Source organism: Pelobates fuscus, chromosome 2 (assembly GCF_036172605.1).
Source record: "Pelobates fuscus isolate aPelFus1 chromosome 2, aPelFus1.pri, whole genome shotgun sequence".
Lineage (NCBI taxonomy): Eukaryota > Metazoa > Chordata > Amphibia > Anura > Pelobatidae > Pelobates > Pelobates fuscus.
Genome location: NC_086318.1, coordinates 389,961,978 through 389,981,315, shown reverse-complemented (window position 1 = coordinate 389,981,315; position 19,338 = coordinate 389,961,978). Strand labels below are relative to the sequence as shown.

General features: G+C 40.2%; 1 protein-coding gene across 1 annotated transcript in view; it reads left to right on the top strand.

Annotated features, from left to right (window-relative positions):
- The first annotated feature begins 453 nt into the window (after positions 1-453).
- The window catches only part of RRP15 (ribosomal RNA processing 15 homolog), a 51,638-nt gene continuing 32,753 nt past the window's right edge, over positions 454-19,338 (top strand). Inside the window, exons 1-2 of the mRNA XM_063441436.1 lie at positions 454-528; positions 17,699-17,949. Of these exons, the coding sequence (XP_063297506.1) occupies positions 489-528; positions 17,699-17,949 (291 nt within the window). The 5' untranslated portion in view covers positions 454-488. The remainder of the gene's footprint in view (positions 529-17,698; positions 17,950-19,338) is intronic.

The window sequence follows — 19,338 nt, the reverse complement described above, 5'->3', positions numbered from 1 at the left end:
TTAAAAAATGTTGGTGTTATTGTTATCGTTTAAAGAGTACTTTATAAATGTAAAAGTGATATATTCATTAAAAAACACATAAATACATTATTATTAATGGCTTTTATATACTTTCAACAAATTCTGCAGCGCTATACAATGTTATTCAGGGGACTTTAACTACAAACAAGACAAACTATGACAGATTTTGATAAATGATCAGTGCATTATATAATAGTAAATATTTCATATAAAATCAAATGGGTCACTTCACCCTCTAAATAGAATTCCATCATCAGGCAAGCATGCATGCAGTGACCACTGAACTCCCTCAAATAGTCCTTACTTGTTATTTAACTTGTCGGACACAAGGTGGCGATCGACTCAAGCACTGGGTGCCCGGATTAAAGATGGCGGCTACTTGCTGGTGCCCGATCTATGCCGGAAGTGCATCATACACCTGGTGATGCCCAACCCGGAAGTTGCCCTGTAAACACGTGTGTGCAGCCATGGAAGTAATATCTGGTGCTGAGCAGCTTGAGTCGGCGGGTAAGAGTGATATAAAGTGTATAATGCAAAGTGCTGAATACACAGGGCAATGGAAACATGTCAGGGAGGATCCCTTGGGATATTTGCTTTTTGGATTCTTGCCCACTTTGGGAGCATCTCTGCAATGATGGTTAAACTTGACACAGTCTGCTTTTGGGGACAGGAGTTCAATGGGTGCTTGTCATCCCTGCATTAAAGCTTTGGGAGAGAGTTACTGCGGGAGCTGGGCACATATAGCTGAAGGACTGCACACCCCATGTTATATCTCTGCCCGGGAGAACTGTCTTCTTAAATAGAATAAAGTAGCCCTCACTCCCTAATGATGGGCACTGTGTGGCTGAAGGTCCCATCATCCATGTGATTTAATAAATGTATCCAGCAAAACTAGACTTTTTGTGAGAATACATAAATTACACATGGCTAGGACACCCCGTGGGCTGGGTGAAATGTGCTTTGCTCTTTAGTAATTTCTTTTTTTCTGTAAATGGGGTATGGGAACAGATTCTGATGGATACATTGGATAATTGAGTTATTAGGGTAAACACACGTGCTGTTCTGGGGCCGAGTGCTAAGGAGCTATTCCCATGGAAACCAATAGGATGCCTTTTAACACTTAACAGTTTGCACCCAATATAGTAAATGAGGTTTCTTGGGGAAACAATTCATTTCAAATTTAAAGGTACATTCTAGTGTCAGGAATATAAACCTGTGTTCCTGACACTAGAGTTCTGTTGGCTGTTTAGGTGACTGGACCCCTTCTGATCTCCATAAAAATGTGATTTATTTAATTTTTTGTCGTGTTTCAATTATATAAATGGCAATAAAGTTGTGTTAGCCATCATAAAAAAGGCTTTAACAAAATTATCTTGAAACAATTTAAAGTTTACTTTTGATATTATTTTAAATTAATTTTGAATTCCTGACAATTCTCACTGTCTCAGAATAGGAACTGGGGGTCCTCTTTCATTTTATAAAAGTACCTGGTTCAATGTACAAGTTATAAATGCACTTCCCTGGTTGTCAGAAAGCATTGAGGTACTTTTTTTCATGTGTGACATGTCATGATTCCCTTTTATTCCAGAAATTTGGTCCTTAAGGGGTTAAGCTTATTTGACTGTCTTTTCAATGAGCTGTAGTAGAGAATGTTAAAGGGAATCTCCAGTGCCAGGAAAACAATCCGTTTTCCTGGCACTGCAGGATTCCTCTCCCTCCCACCCACCAACCCCCAGTTGCTGAAGGGGTGAAAACCCCTTCAGTGACGTACCTGAGGCAGCGACATGTCCCACGTTGCTGTCTGCTCCTCCCCCGCCGCTCCACCTTCTGCCTACGTCAGCCGGTGGGCGAGACTGATCCCGCCCACCGGTCGAGGAGACCTAATGAGCATGCGCGGCATTGCATTAGCGCACCCCATAAGAAAAGCATTGAAAACGATTTTCAATGCTTTCCTATGGGGAATTGAGCGACGCTGGAGCACAGAAAACCTGTGCTATAGAGCAGGAAGTTCCCTCTAGTGGCTGTCTAGTAGACCGCCACTAGGGGAGGACTTAACCCTGCAAGGTAATTATTGCAGTTTATAAAAAACTGAAATAATTACACTTGCAGGGTTAAGGGTAGTGGGAGTTGGCACCCAGACCACAGAAGTGGTCTGGGTGCCTACAGTGTCCCTTTAAGTCTGTGATAAGCCTGCTGCAATCACTGCTGTTCCTCAAAGCATCTCTACGAGAAGTCCCTTTCTGATTATTCCATAGTACTGATGGAAAGAAGGGTATGGCTTGCAGTAGCTGCAGGTACATCAGCAGCTATTGCAAGATAAGACTTCATATAACCCAAAAAATAAAATAAAATTTGTAATATTAATTGCATGCATGTTTCCTTCTACGAAACTAATAGTCTAATCAGAATTTTATGAGGTGACTTATGGGTCTTTTGTGTGATGTATGTGCCTAAGTCGAAAGAGCCTGACTCCTAAATCTTTGGTAAATTTTTAATAATTTTTTTGAGTGTGCCACAAAAGGCATAAAAACATAGTATAATCAGGTGACCTGTAGAATTGGCTTTTCGAGATTCAGTGGTATAGGCAGATGGGCCACATGTACAGTGTATTGCAGCAATACACAATTTATATTATTATGAACACTTTAAGGACCACTATAGGCACCCAGACCACTTCAGCTTAATTAAGTGGTCTGGGTGCCTGGTCCAGCTAGGGTTAACCCCTTTTTTTTCCCAGAGAAAGTGCTATGTTTATATTAGGGTTAAGCCAGCCTCTAGTGGCTGTCTCATTGACAGCCGCTAGAGGGCTTGCGTGCTTCTCACTGTGAAAATCACAGTGAGAAGACGCAAGCGTCCATAGGAAGGCATTGTAAATGCAGGAGCAGGAGGAGAGCTCCCCGCCCGGCGTTGGAAAAAGAGGTACGTTTAACCCCTTCCACTCCATCCAGCCCGGCGGGAGGGGGTCCCCGAGGGTGGGGTCACCCTCAGGGCACTATAGTGCCAGGAAAACAAGTATGTTTTCCTGGCACTATAGTGGTCCTTTAATGACATTTCTAAGGTAGCGAGACACCTTAGCAAAATGAATGGTTAACAGTGTAAGTTCGAAACAAATATTAGTATAGCAATAAAGTGATTGTGTACAAGCTGCAGGGTTAAGGAGATACAGTGCACCCAGACCGCTTCAATGAGATGTGTGTCCCTTTAAACAGCATAAACATGTCTTTTTACTCTGTGATGGCAGACCACCTACCTACTAATACTTAGCAGACAACTAAGTTACAAGGGTAAGTAACTACAGACGGTTCTCCGTTTTTTTCACAAGTGTGTCTTGTGCTTGCTGGGGGAATATGGGAACAGACTAATGCGATGCCATTCTTTATGGAGTCAGAGGAATATTACCTTGCTTAGGGAAGTATTTCCGAGCAGGGCTAATTATGCCAGAGAGAGGTGGAAGAAAGGCAGGGAAACAGGGATGATGTTGCATTACTGCAACACCCAACTACCTCTAATCAGGTCACGCTGGAGAGGAGGGCAAGTATAATAATTTTTAATTAAACATTATAATGGTAAACATTATAATTAGTGTTAAAATTCAGGCCTTGCTCCCACCCCTGTTTTTTGTTTTTTTTTTGCCATGAAAACACGACAGTCATATTACATGATATATCACACAATGGTTTAAGCAATGAAAAATATGCAATAAAATAGACCATCTAGGTTTTCTTTGTTTTGCAATTTTTAAAATATAGTAAAATGGAAGTAAAAATAAAATAGGAGACACGGTATTATATACACTGGAATTAAAACCGGGACGAAGCGCAAATATTAGATCCTTTCAGAGTTGTTCATGAATAAATGCCCAGCAATACATTTCGAGCACAAAAGTGAGAACGATAAATGTCGCCACCTTGTACTATACTGTGCTCATGAGTTTGTGAACACAGTAAAAAAAGTGTATAGGTTTGCAAGAAAGAGTAGGAAGACGAAGAATCGGCTTCTGGGGTTTATCTCGAGCAATGCTGCAAGTACAGAGCGGAGGGTGCGGATCAAATGACCCCAAAAGCAGGCAGTTCCACATATAAGTGCAGGGACCATCACCGTGAGAATAAGAGATGGAGGCAATCTGTTAATAAAGTGGGGGAACAGGGAAGGCCGAAGATGCGGGTGCCTGAACCCACACAATAAATTCCCTATCTACCCAATGTTGCTTGGCAGCCACAGTTTTTTTTTTTTTTTATGGGACACTATAGTCACCAGAACAACTACAGCTTATTGTAGTTGTTCTAGTGAGTATATTTAGTCCCTGCAGGAATTTTCATGTACAGACAGCATTTTGGAGAAAAGGCAGTGTTTACATTACAGCCTAGGAACACCTCTAGTTGCCACTCCTCAGACTAATGTTCATCGTCTCCACACTGCGACGTTGAACTTTCCCCATAGAAATGCATTGATTCAATGCATTTCTATGCGTAAATGCTGACTGGCCAGGCCAGCGTTTGGTCCCTGCCAGTCAGAATTTTTTGTTTTCAAGAAAATGTGTGTGTGTGTGTAGTGGATACAATGAGAGTATTTAATTGGTGAATGCAGTGTGTGTGTGTTTTTGTGTGTGTAGTGGAAGCAGTGTGTTTGTTTAGACAGGGAGTAGGGGCACTGGGGTAAATATGCAAGCAGGGGCACTATGGTAGGCATGGGGTAGGGGCACTGGATAGATAAGGAGCAGGGGCACTATGATAGACTGGGAGTAGGGGCATTGGGGTAGATAGGCGAGCAGGGGCACTATGGTAGATGGGGTAGTAGGGGCACTGGGGTTGTAAGGAGACTGGGGTAGTAGGGGCAGTGGGGTTGAAGGGCACTGTGTTTATTGTTTAGTTTGAGATTTCTGTGCCATCCTTGATGTCTCCGCTAATGTCCTATTAGTCAAGGAATGCCTAATCTTCCATCTCTGAGTACACGGATTCCTCATACGTTTTCTTGTTGCATTAAATAGCATGGCACTGTATTCCGTATACACGCTTTTTCATTAAAGTGTGCATTGTTGGGAATTCAAAGAGAATTTAAAATGTTAGGCCAAAATAGTTGGAGCATGGTGTACAAATTTCACATTCGTTTGTGATTTTGGTGCATAGATGGTGCCTTTAATGTTTGAAATATCGCCATGTTCTCCAACATGATACAGCTGGCTAAATGACAGTTTCACTTCAAATAATCTCAGGGGTGTCTCCTTTCTTTCTGTACACAGTGTTTAAATCACATTGGTTTTGATCACTTTCCTTTGAATTTATTCCCCAAAGGTAGGTATTAAATAGTGGAAGGGGGAAAAAAATGAGCTTTTCCTAATCTGTGATGAAATAAAGTCATTCCCTGTAGAGTGTCCAAATATGCGCTTCTCCATTGAAAGTACTTTGGGTTAAGCGTTGCTGCCTTGGGACCACCTAGTATTTAGCATTCAGTGTGGCTGAGCATACAGTGGACACGGCAGATCACCGTGATGAAGCTCTGGTCCGCATTATAAACTAAGAGAGAACACATGCACTGTTGGAAAACAATATCTGAAATATAAGGTAACCATTTCCCCCAGCTTCTCCTCTGGACATATTTTTTTTCTCCCATCTGTGTGTTTAGTGCGTAGATATATATTGTTACAGTTTCACAAAGCTGGTTCCCATTAAATGGCGTATTCATTCTATTACAAACAGGCACCAAGTTGTAGTAAACTTGCCGTGTTATAATTGTATTTCCAAACAGCTCTTTAGGCAAGGTTTTTTTGGGGTTTTTTTTTTTTTATCTACTCTTTTTCTGTTAGAAAACACTGCATTAAATAAGGGGCCAGTAAAACACTTTTTTTTTTTTTTTGCCTCATCTGATTAGTGATGCAAATCATGATTTTCTCCACGTTCCAGGGATTTTGCGTTTTAGGACAGGTTTCACTCAGGAATGCTGCAATATCCAATATCACTTAATAAGAATATTCACACTCTGAGCCAAAATGATCACCTTTTAATTTGTTTTCAAGGGAGACTTTGGTTCACTATTGAACTCCAGAGGAACCTTACCAATGCTTGCTTACTCAATGGAAGCTTTTTAGACGGGTTACAACACCCTGCCTGATAGGGACTTGCCCTGTCTTGGTGTATTAATTAGTTGTGTATATTGTGGCAGAGGTATGTTTAAAGAGATACAAAATCAGGGTGTATCTCTTCTAGTGAAGTTCTGTTAAAATGTGATTTACAAGATGATAGAAACATAGAATGTGACGGCAGATAAGAACCATTCGGCCCATCTAGTCTGCCCTATTTTCTAAATACTTTCATTAGTCCCTGGCCTTATCTTATAGTTAGGGTAGCCTTATGCCTATCCCATGCATGCTTAAACTCCTTCACTGTGTTTACCTCTACCACTTCAGCTTGAAGGCTATTCCATGCATCCACTACCCTCTCAGTAAAGTAATACTTCCTGATATTATTTTTAAACCTTTTCCCCTCTAATTTAAGACTATGTCCTCTTCTTGTGGTAGTTTTTCTTCTTTTAAAATATAGCCTCCTCGTTTGCTGCGTTGATTCCCTTTTATGTATTTAAATGTTTCTATCATATCCCCCCTGTCTCGTCTTTTCTAGAAACTATTCATGTTAAGATCTTTTAACCTTTCCTTGTAGTTTAGTCTCACTTAGCTGCTGTGATCACACGTGTGCTGCAATATTTGCTTACTGGTAGTTCTTCCGCCATCCAATAATATTGTGGGGTAACTTCCATGTTTTGTTTAAGCACACTATTCTGAAAAATGAGAATCTTCACCCAAGTGCTTCTTTATATCTGACCGTTTACTGTTTTTTTTTTTATCCTTGACTGATACACATGGCTAATGATTATGGTAGAAATCTGTCCATGCTGTCTTAGAGCATTATCTCTCCCTTTGCTCTGCTTACTTATATGCATTTTGGGAATGCCTAGTCCTAAATGCTGATTTGAATAGTATCTTGCAAATTTTAGACAAAAATACCCCAATGTGGTGGGTGAGGGGCGTGAAATCTTGAACTCCTCCAAATTAAGACTGTCAGATTTATTGCCTCCTTGTGATTTTTTTTTTTTTTTTTTTTGACAAAACATTATTATTTTATTGACGTTTCCTTCTGTGGATACTGAAATTTCTTATTCTGCCAGTAGATGTCAGGCTTTGCTATTTGCTTGTTGCATGGATATCCTGATAGTTTGGTTGTGAGGTTTACTTCATTCACAGTCATTCACTTAAAGGAGCAATTGTCAGGATTATTAATATTCTCTATGCTTACCCCCTATATTTAACAAACATGTGTTTGTGAGGTGTGAAAACAGCATTGAAGGTAGAAATCAGCACCTCTGTATACAGCAGCTGGGTATCTCCTCCTTGGCTCCACGTCAGTTCTTATAAGCTCTGTCCTTCACTTCCTGGTAGATGAGCTACGGAGCACTGAGGTTTTTTTTGCTTCTTTTTTTCTTGACAATTTTAATGTTGAAGGGTTACTCCAACCCTCTGGAGGAAGAAGACCTATGCTGTGTAATATGCCCTATTGGACACTATGGATTAGGCTGCCCTCCCTCGGTTTGCAGTGAAACCTGCATAAAAGATATCTTCCTCTTGCAGGCGCACTGCCATCAGGAGAGAAGATTGTTACGTCTCGTGCCAGCACACGTTCTCGGACGACAGATGTAAAATGTGCACAGAATTGACATTATGCATCCCAGAACTCTGGGCTTCCTAAGTCACATGTGCTGTGATTGCGATTGATCCCTGGCACACATTAACCCCTTAAGGACCGCTGACGGTTCAGGACCGTCAGCGGTAAAACGTGCGTTTGGACCGCTGACGGTCCTGAACCGTCCTAACGGTTTTGGGCAACTTACCTGATCGCCGTCGGTCCCACGGCGGCGATCAGCTCTCCTCCCGGTCCAGGGGGACTGCCTGTCTGCCCGGGCAGTCCCCCCTCGGCAGATCAGGACCCCATGGCCATGTGATCACTCGATCACATGACCGCAATAGGGGTCTGTGTATCTGCCTGCAGGGGGACTGTCTGTGCTGACAGGCAGTCTCCCTGCATCTGTAAAATCATAAAATAAAGTGTAAAAAAAATATGTGTATATATATATGATATATATACATGTATTATATCTATATATACCTATATATAATATATGTATATATATCATATATATAATGTCACACTAAGTGTATTTTTATATTTATATATACGTATATTAATATAAAAATACACTTATATTTAAATTACACACGAATATATACAATATATATAATAACTATATATATATGGTATATATATATTATTATAAAATACAAATAATATGTTAATAAAAATAATTTTTAATAATTAAAAAAAAATTATATATATATATATATTCAATTTTATTCTAACAGTATTTTGATATTGATATATATATATTTATATCAAAATACACTTAGAATGTAATATGTATATCTATGTATAAATAAATAAAAATAATACGAAATATACATATGTCCACATACATAATTACATAAATAATTTCATAAATATACACGTAGACGTCAAATATATAAATATGTATATATATTAAAATTCTACGTGCATATTTATGTAATATTTTTACCTAATTAAGTAATTTTAATGATTGCAATTTGAGGGACCTGCCTGCCAACCCAGGCCAAAAGTCCAGATAATTAAATTTGCTAGCACTGTGTTTAACCCTGTAACTTTCTATGACACCCTAAGTCCTGTACACGGGGGTACAGTTTTACTCGGGAGACTTCGCTGAACACAAATATTAGTGTTTCAAAGCAGTAAAACATATCACAGCAATGATATTGTCAGAGAAAGTGAAGTTTTTTGCATTTTTCACACACAAACAGCTCTTTCACTGAGGATATTATTGCTGTGATATATTTTACTGTTCTGATACACTAATATTTGTGTTCAGCGAAGTCTCCTGAGTATAACAGTACCCCACATGTAGAGGTTTTATAGTGTTTGTGAAAGTTACAGGGTCAAATATAAGGCTTGATTTTACTTTTTTTTTTTTTATTGAAATTTGTCAGATTGGTTAGGTTGTCTTTGAGAGCGTATGGTAGCCAAGGAATGAGAATTAGCCCCATGATGGCATACCATTTGCAAAAGAAGACAACCCAAGGTATTGCAAATGGGGTATGTTCAGCCTTTTTTAGTAGCCACTTAGTCACAAACACCGGCCAAAGTTAGCGTTTTTTGCATTTTTAACACACAAACAAATATAAATGCTAACTTTGGCCAGTGTTTGTGACTAGGTGGCTACTAAAAAAGACTGGACATACCCCATTTTGAATACCCTGGGTTGTCTACTTTAAAAAATATGTACATGTTAGGTGTGACAGATAACGATGTAACAATGTCACTATTGATACATTTAAAAATATATATATTTTGAAACAGCAATTTCCTACTTGTATTTATAGGCCTATAACTTGCAAAAAAAAGCAATAAAGCATGTAAACACTGGGTGTTTTTAAACTCTGGACAAAATTTTGAATCTATTTAGCAGTTTTTTTCATTAGCTTTTGTAGATAAGTAAAAGATTTTTCAAGTAAAAGTCCAAAAACATGTATTTTTTTTTTTTTCACCATATTTTATTTTATTTTTTTTAAATACAATATATGACATAATATAAATACTGGTATGTAAAGAAAGCCCTTCTTGTCGTGAAAAAAACAATATATAACTTGTATGGGAACCGTAAATGAGAGAGCGGAAAATTACAGCTCAACACAAACACCACAAAAGTGTTAAAACTGCTCTGGTCCTTAACGTACAAACATCGCAAAAATAGGCCGGTCCTTAAGGGGTTAAAATTAATTCAGTATGTGCAGTGTTTTAATCAGAAACACTACACATACATACTACTACTACCATGACCACTTCAAATCACTGAAGTGGTCATGGTGGATGGACTTACCCATTTATTTACATTTTCGCAATAAAAAAAATTACCAACATCACTAAGAAAAAAAGGCTCATTCACAGTTTGTATCTTTTTCTTTAAACATTAAAGAGTTATTCCTAGCATCACTGCTTCTCACATTAATGTCTATGATACTAGGAGTACCATGACTCCATTCCCCAGTAATGGACAAACTCTTACCTGGGTCCATACTGGGTCCCGTGAGTTAGGATTATGCAGATATATGCACAGAATTGACATTAACAAGAAGAGTTACACCTGCGGCAGCAAAGTGATTAAACTCTGTATGTTCAGCAATTCATAGCAAAACCTTGGACAGAAAGATTTACAGCACCATGACCACTTTAAATCACTGTTTTGCTTGGAGTAACAAATATTTTAAATGTGAGTGAGGTTCTATTGCTAACAATGGGTGGCAGTCACAGACTGAGAGTACCCAGTCCATCTGAGGGTAATGCAAAAGCATTAGTCCAAGCAGCAGAAATAGAAACATAGAAACATAGAATGTGACGGCAGATAAGAACCATTCGGCCCATCTAGTCTGCCCAGTTTTCTAAATACTTTCATTAGTCCCTGGCCTTATCTTATATGCCTATCCCACGCATGCTTAAACTCCTTTACTGTGTTAACCTCTACCACTTCAGCTGGAAGGCTATTCCATGCATCCACTACCCTCTCAGTAAAGTAATACTTCCTGATATTATGTTTAAACCTTTGTCCCTCTAATTTAAGACTATGTCCTCTTGTTGTGGTAGTTTTTCTTCTTTTAAATATAGTCTCCTCCTTTACTGTGTTGATTCCCTTTATGTATTTAAATGTTTCTATCATATCCCCGCTGTCTCGTCTTTCCTCCAAGCTATACATGTTAAGATCCTTTAACCTTTCCTGGTAAGTTTTATCCTGCAATCCATGAACCAGTTTAGTAGCCCTTCTTTGAACTCTCTCTAAGGTATCAATATCCTTCTGAAGATAGGGTCTCCAGTACTGTGTACAGTACTCCAAGTGAGGTCTCACCAGTGTTCTGTACAATGGCATGAGCACTTCCCTCTTTCTACTGCTAATACCTCTCCCTATACAACCAAGCATTCTGCTAGCATTTCCTGCTGCTCTATTACATTGTCTGCCTACCTTTAAGTCCTCAGAAATAATCACCCCTAAATCCCTTTCCTCAGATGTTGAGGTTAGGACTCTATCAAATATTCTGTACTCTGCCCTTGGGTTTTTACGTCCAAGATGCATTATCTTGCACTTATCCACATTAAATGTCAGTTGCCACAACTCTGACCATTTCTGTAGTTTACCTAAATCATTAGCCATTTGGCTTATCCCTCCTGGAACATCAACCCTGTTACATATCTTAGTATCATCCGCAAAAAGACACACCTTACCATCAAGACCTTCTGCAATATCACTAATAAAAATATTAAAGAGAATGGGTCCAAGTACAGATCCCTGAGGTACCCCACTGGTGACAAGCCCAAGCTTCGAATATACTCCATTGACTACAACCCTCTGTTGCCTGTCACTCAGCCACTGCCTTATCCATTCAACAATATTGGAATCCAAACTCAAAGATTGTAGTTTATTGATAAGCCTTCTATGTGCAACAGTGTCAAAAGCCTTACTGAAATCTAGGTAAGCAATGTCTACTGCACCACCCTGATCTATAATTTTAGTTACCCAATCAAAAAAATCAATAAGATTAGTTTGGCATGATCTCCCTGAAGTAAACCCATGTTGTCTCTGATCTTGAAATCCATGTGTTTTTAGATGTTCAACAATCCTATCCTTTAACATGGTTTCCATCACTTTCCCCACTACTGAAGTAAGGCTTACTGGCCTATAGTTGCCCGACTCCTCCCTATTACCTTTCTTGTGAATGGGCACAACATTCGCTAACTTCCAATCTTCTGGGACTACTCCTGTTATCAATGATTGGTTAAATAAATCTGTTAATGGTTTTGCTAGTACACCACTAAGCTCTTTTAATAGCTTTGGGTGTATTCTATCTGGTCCCATTGACTTATTTGTCTTTACTTTTGACAGTTGAAATAGAACCTATTCCTCTGTAAACTCACGTGTAATAAATGACTCATTTATCTTTTTTCTTAACTGAGGTCCCTTTCCTTCATTTTCATCTGTAAATACCGAACAAAAATATTCATTGAGGCAGTCAGCTAGACCTTTATTGTCATCTACATACCTTCCTTCTTTTGTTTTTAATCTAACTAATCCTTGTTTTACTTTTCTTTTCTCATTTAGGTATCTAAAAAAAGTTTTGTCCCCCTTTTTTACAGACTGTGCTATTTTCTCTTCTGTGTGTGATTTGGAAGCTCTTATAACTTGCTTAGCCTCTTTCTGCCTAATCTTATAGGTCATTCTGTCTTCCTCACTCTGGTTTTTTTTATAATTACTAAATGCTAACTTTTTGTTTTTTACTATTTTGGCCACATCTGTGGAGTACCACAGTGGTTTCTTGAATTTTTTGCTTTTACTGACAAGCCTAATGCAATTTTCTGTTGCCTTCAGTAGTGACACTTTTAAATAATCCCATTTCTTTTGGACTCCATTTAAATTGCTCCAGTCGGATAATGACTCCTTTACACATATTCTAATTTTAGAAAAGTCCGTTTTTCTAAAGTCTAAAACTTTTGTTTTTGTGTGGTGTGACTCAGTCACTGTTCTTATATTAAACCACACTGACTGATGATCACTGGATCCTAAACTTTCACCTACAGTAATATCTGATACCAAATCTCCATTTGTTAACACTAAATCTAGTATGGCCTCTTTACGAGTTGGCTCCTCAACGACTTGTTTTAGAGACAATCCCAGTAGGGAGTTTAGAATATGTGTGCTCCTGGCACAAGTAGCTATTTTTGTTTTCCAATTCACATCAGGAAGATTAAAGTCACCCATGATGATAACTTCCCCCTTCATTGTCATTTTAGCTATTTCTTCAACTAGTAGATTATCTAACTCTTCAATTTGTCCTGGGGGCCTATAAATCACACCTACACGAGTTACTGTGTGATTACCAAATTCTAACGTAACCCAAACGGACTCTATGTTCGCCTCACTAACCTTTATTAGGCTAGATTTTATGCTATCCTTTACATACAGGGCCACCCCTCCCCTTTTCTTGCCTTCCCTGTCTTTTCTATATAAAGAGTACCCTGGTATTGCTATGTCCCAGTCATTTTTCTCATTATACCATGTCTCAGTAACTACACTAAATCTACATTATCAGTTGCCATTATTGCCACAAGTTCATGGATCTTATTCCCTAAACTGCGAGCATTTGTAGACATGGCTCTAAGCTTATCATTTTTTAACACACTTGCTACAGGCACCTTCTGTCCTTGTTTTGGGGGACAATTGGATTGATGTTTTATCACCCTTTTGCCCCCCCCCTCCTAGTTTAAATACATCCTAGCAAAACCTCTGAACTGCTCACTGAGAACATTTGCTCCCTTTTGAGAAAGATGCAAACCATCTTTTTTGTACAGTTTATTTCCATTCCAAACAGAGCTACCATGAGCAATAAAGCCAAATCCTTGCTCCCGACACCATTCACCAAGCCACAAGTTAAAGTCCCTAATACGCATCCGCCTGTCGTTCTGAGTGTTATGCACAGGCAGAACTTCAGAGAATGACAGTGTGGAAGCAACCTGCCGTATATCATTGGCAAAAACACTAAAAACTTCCTTAACCTCTGAAACCTCATTGCAAGCCAAGTCATTTGTCCCTAGATGGACAAGTACATCCAATTCCCCTTCCTGCTTTGCTCGCTTAACAATATTACAGATACGTCTTCTGTCTCTGTGAGCAGTAGCTCCGGGAAGACACCTCACAAGACCACCATTGTCCATCTCCACACCTCTTATGATGGAATCCCCCAACAACAACTGCTTTCTGTTAGGCCTCACCATAGTCTTCAAACCTCTCTGCACAACACCACTAGCCTCGGTGCCTCTCTGCCCAACACCACTAGCCTCGGTGCCTCTCTGCCCAACACCACTAGCCTCAGTGCCTCTCTGCACAACACCACTAGCCTCAGTGCCTCTCTGCACAACACCACTAGCCTCAGTGCCTCTCTGCACAACACCACTAGCCTCAGTGCCTCTCTGCACAACACCACTAGCCTCAGTGCCTCTCTGCACAACACCACTAGCCTCAGTGCCTCTCTGCACAACACCACTAGCCTCAGTGCCTCTATGCACAACACCACTAGCCTCAGTGCCTCTCTGCACGACACCACTAGCCTCAGTGCCTCTCTGCACGACACCACTAGCCTCAGTGCCTCTCTGCACGACACCACTAGCCTCAGTGCCTCTCTGCACGACACCACTAGCCTCAGTGCCTCTCTGCACGACACCACTAGCCTCAGTGCCTCTCTGCACGACACCACTAGCCTCAGTGCCTCTCTGCACGACACCACTAGCCTCAGTGCCTCTCTGCATGACACCACTAGCCTCAGTGCCTCTCTGCACGACACCACTAGCCTCAGTGCCTCTCTGCACGACACCACTAGCCTCAGTGCCTCTCTGCACGACACCACTAGCCTCAGTGCCTCTCTGCACGACACCACTAGCCTCAGTGCCTCTCTGCACGACACCACTAGCCTCAGTGCCTCTCTGCACGACACCACTAGCCTCAGTGCCTCTCTGCACGACACCACTAGCCTCAGTGCCTCTCTGCACGACACCACTAGCCTCAGTGCCTCTCTGCACGACACCACTACACTCTGAAAGTGCAGAAAAAGAATTATGTAGAGCAACAGACTGTGCAATATGCCTTTTATCCACAACTCCAAGTCTACCAGATCCTACAGTAATCCATCTGCCATTCCTAGTATGTCTCTGCGGCAGTGGCTTTGCAGCAGTTCCAGCCTGAGTTTGTTTACCAGATAATTTACAAATCTCAGACTTCAAAAATACAATCTCCTGCCGCAAGATAGAGAACTGTCTACAGATTAGACAACAACCAAACCTCCAAAAAGTGGAACGTGAAACAAATGCAAAGCAACTATTACACTGAACTAAGTCTGCCATTCCAATGAGGTGAATAATTTAAATCAAACAAACCTTTTTATTTATCCTCCTGAATACCTCAGATTACCTCCAGTTTATCTCCAGAATATCTCCAACCACACACACACTTAGAAGCAACACTTAGATGAAGCAACCAAGCTCTATATAGGCTGGTCTATAGACGCCTGAGGATCCTGTTTGTGTCAGACTGATTGAAAACATTTTAACACTGAAAAGTGGGAGAGTGCCAAGGCTGGACTGAAGGCACCATAACCACTTCAGTGAGATGTACTTTCTAAAATACTGTAAATGCAAAAGAAAATGTATCATGTTTCATTTAGTGATGTAATTTCCAAGAAGGGAATTCTTTGAAGTGAATATTCAAACGCAGTTTAATAGTTTTAGGCTAGTATGGCCACACTGAAACCATAGGTGACTTCCATTTTGGATCTATTCAGTTTGGATTCCAAACGGTTCATACATTAGTAAATAACTCTGTTGGAGTGATTGCTTGGAGAGTGTGGCAACAAGCACATCCCTCTGGCTCACACAAGGTTCATTGTTGGAATATTTTTTGCTTTATCGCTTTCGCAAGTTGAGATAAAGAAATAAAGTAAAGGTGCGTGTACCATGTTCTTCTGAGATGATTTTTTTTTCAGAGAAATGTAGGAAACATCTGTTGATACATTTTAAAAAAAATTAAACATTTTTTTTTAACATTGATGTGTTCCCTGTTGTTGAAGACAAGTTTAAAATCATATGTATAGAATTTCCTGGTAGGAAAGGTCAGCAAAACACAATCCCAACCACAGTGCTATGAATGTATTTGTACACCTTAGGCTCTACTTTAAAACTCTTTGTAAATAATGCCTTCCGAGCAAGACCAATTTTAAAAACCTCTCTGCAGGGGGCAAGCAAAGTATTGTGCAATGTAGAATGTATACTGCTATACAGTGTGATTTATTAGCACTGCCCAGTATTTGCACCAAGACTGGTACCACCCATCTTTTATTAATTTCCTTTAAAAAAAAAAAAAAAAAACCTCTCCTGATGCTTACCCAGCTATGAAATGCCAGCTGTTCATTATTGGGAATTGTAGTTAGCACCCATCTGGATTGCTGGAAGACATTTCACCTTACTATGAAATGCAGGCTTGAGAAAGACCTTATAGGTCGAAACACTGCTGCTATTTGTCATGTGGTTCTAATAAACTAAACTTTTCTCTGTCCTGCAAATTGTACTTGGGACCTGGTGATGGGTCCTAGTTTGGCTGCACCCTGGTTCAGAGTAATGGGATTGAGTGCAGTTCCTAATTAATCTCGGAAATAAATGGCGTGAACATCATCTTGTGGTAGGGCTTGCTAAAGTATCTGTATAAAGTGACACACTAGGCATCATAACCACTTAGGTCTGTTGAAACTGTTGTTGTGCTAGAACCATTTCCCTGCTCCCATAAAGGGACGCAGACATCATAAACGTTTCATCTCATTGAATCATAGTGCCTGGAGTCCTCTGGTGCTCCATTCAGTGTTAAACCATACCCAAGTGATTTAACACTGAATAAGGGTCCCCAGCCAGGCAGAAATTAAATTTTTCTTTCTAGGCATACCAGTTCCACCCCGCAGTGGGCACTGAGATAGACTGACTAGGTTTTAAATAATATGGATTCTGTGGAAAAAGATGGCTACTGCAAAGGAAACGTTTAGGTAAGTTAAACTCCCCTTTCCCTGCATTCCACAGCCACCTCACTACAAGCGCAAAGTAACCATCCAGTAAAGCAGCATGTTGTTTGTTGCATAATGAGATTAATCGTCGATTTCACTGTTATTTTAAGTTAAACATTTGGTTAAAGGTGATTTGAATAGATCTGCAAATAGTTGACAAAGGAGTGAAAATATATATTTGCTTTAAAGATGCCGTACTAGGTACTTGTGGTTTTTAGATAAAAACAATAATTTAAAAATGTCTTGCTCACAAAAGAAAAGTTCTAATACTGGAGCAATGATGGAATGTTCCTGTTGATCTCAAGCTGTACTATGGTGATTGCCCAATTTTTTAAGAAATCACCATTGCAAAAATATCTACTAGTCAAAAGCAGTTACCTTGGATAACAGTGATAGTCTGTGAACAAGATAGTCCATCTTAACCCCTTAAGGACCAAACTTCTGGAATAAAAGGGAATCATGACATGTCACACATGTCATGTGTCCTTAAGGGGTTAAAGGACCACTATAGTGTCAGGGGAAAAAAAGCGGTTTTCCTGACCCTATAGTGCCCTGAGGGTGCCCCCACCCTCAGGGTCCCCCTCCTGTGGCGCTGAAGTTTTCAAACCCCTTCAGCAACTTACCTTAATCCAATTCCGGGCTCCCTCTGCGCTGGTGACTCTCCCCCCCCCCTTTTAGATTATCACAAGTGTTCCCCCTGCTGAGATCCTTGTGATATATATGAGCCTTTTATTTGATATATTGGCTATCATCCTAAGTGGTACGTAATTGGCCCAGTATCATGTATTTGGTATAGAGATACTAATGAGGATACTTGTTATGCTGGTATCTTTTTTAATATTTTAAATATTGTCCTATGAAAAGCTGGTGTGGAGATACTGAGTGCAAGATTGTGTTTGAAATTGTATATCATAAATATTTCGTTTTTTTTTTTTGTTTTGTTTTTTGTCCTGTCTATAGATTCCGATATCGAAGACAATACCATCTCGGACAGTGATGACGCAGACTCTGAGGATGAGACTGAGTTGGCAAAAGGTGAAAGTGAAGAAATGTCAGAAGAGGACCCAAACAAGGGCTGGGCCGAAGCTATGGCCAAAATCCTCAAGAAGAAAGTCTCAGGAGATAAGTCCAGTGCAATATTGGTCAAAAGCAAGGCAGTAGAGAAGGAGAAGGAAAAAGAAAATCTAGAAAAGCTGGAAAAAAAGAAACAGGTGCGTTTCACTGGCAGTTATTGGGAGAGTTACTGTGCTGGCTTCCTCTTCAAAAGGCTGAGCAGCAACCTTTCATTTAAGCCTTGGGTTGCTGGGAAATGGCACAGCAGTGGAATTTTTTTTAATCAAAGCCAAAAATGTGATTTTGATATAAAGGAAAAATACATTTGATGGTAGTCTGCAATAAGTGCAATCTACTAGATCAAACGAAACCTGTCTAACCACATTTGTGGCCAATAAAATCAGAAGGTTGGCCTTGAGGTGGTAAAAAGCTGAAACAGGACTAACATTTGTTACCCAAAGATTTCATCTTTTTATAAAGATTTGTGTGCAGATGATCTCCATTAGTCTGACATTTGGCTTGATTGCCTTGTAAATTTATGTAGGACAGTATAGTTTAATATATGTTTTGTTTTGTTATTAAAGAGTATTATTAATAAACAGTAGGATGCAATGAAACAAGTAAAGAGCAGTAAACAGGCAATTATCAATACAAACATGTTTTTTGTTTTTTTTTTGTGTGGCAATTATCAATATTTTAACTCCATGACCAAATTAGGATGTTCTATACCAGCATTTCCCAATTGGGGCTCCACCGTAATTTCGGGATCCAAAATGGCCGCGGGCGGCGAGGGAGCACTTTCCCCTGCTCAGCTCTCATGCGCACAGCAGTGATGCTGGAGCCGGAATATGAAGTCACTCCGGCCCCGGCATCACTAAGAGGCACGCAAGGGAGCTGAGCAGGAAGATCACTGCTCCCTCACCGCCCACACGCCAGCATCTCAGCCCAGCAGCCCCACTGATCCCCAGGGACTGCATGCCAGCCGCTCAGCCCAGCAGCACCACTGGACCCCAGGGAAATAGGGACTCCATTACCAGCACTACAAAAGGTAGGGAGGCTGGGTGGAGTAAAATTTAAAAAAATAAATACATTGTGTGTGTGTCTGTTAAGGAGTTTGTATGTATGTGTGCTTGTCAGTGAGAGTGTATGTGTGTCTGTCAAAGAGTATGCGTGTCAGTGTGTATCTGAGTGTGTGTATATCCATGTGTTTGTATGTGCCTATGTGTGTGTATGTGCCCATGTGTATATCTGTGGGTGCAAGTGTGTGTATATGTATGTCACTGTGTGTATCTGAGTGTGTATTTGTGAGTCAAAATAGTGTATGTGTTACTGTGTGTATCTGTGTGTCAAGGTGTGCCAGTGTGTGTGTCAAGGTGTGCCAGTGTGTGTATCTGTGTGTCAGATACACACCGGCATGGGGGTGGGTCCACGATATTGATACACTATGTCAAGGGGTTCCATGGGAAAAATTAATTGGGAACCCCTGTTCTATACCATCCAAAAATGAGTGGGCTTTAACACCATTAAGATGGCATGGAATGTCCTGC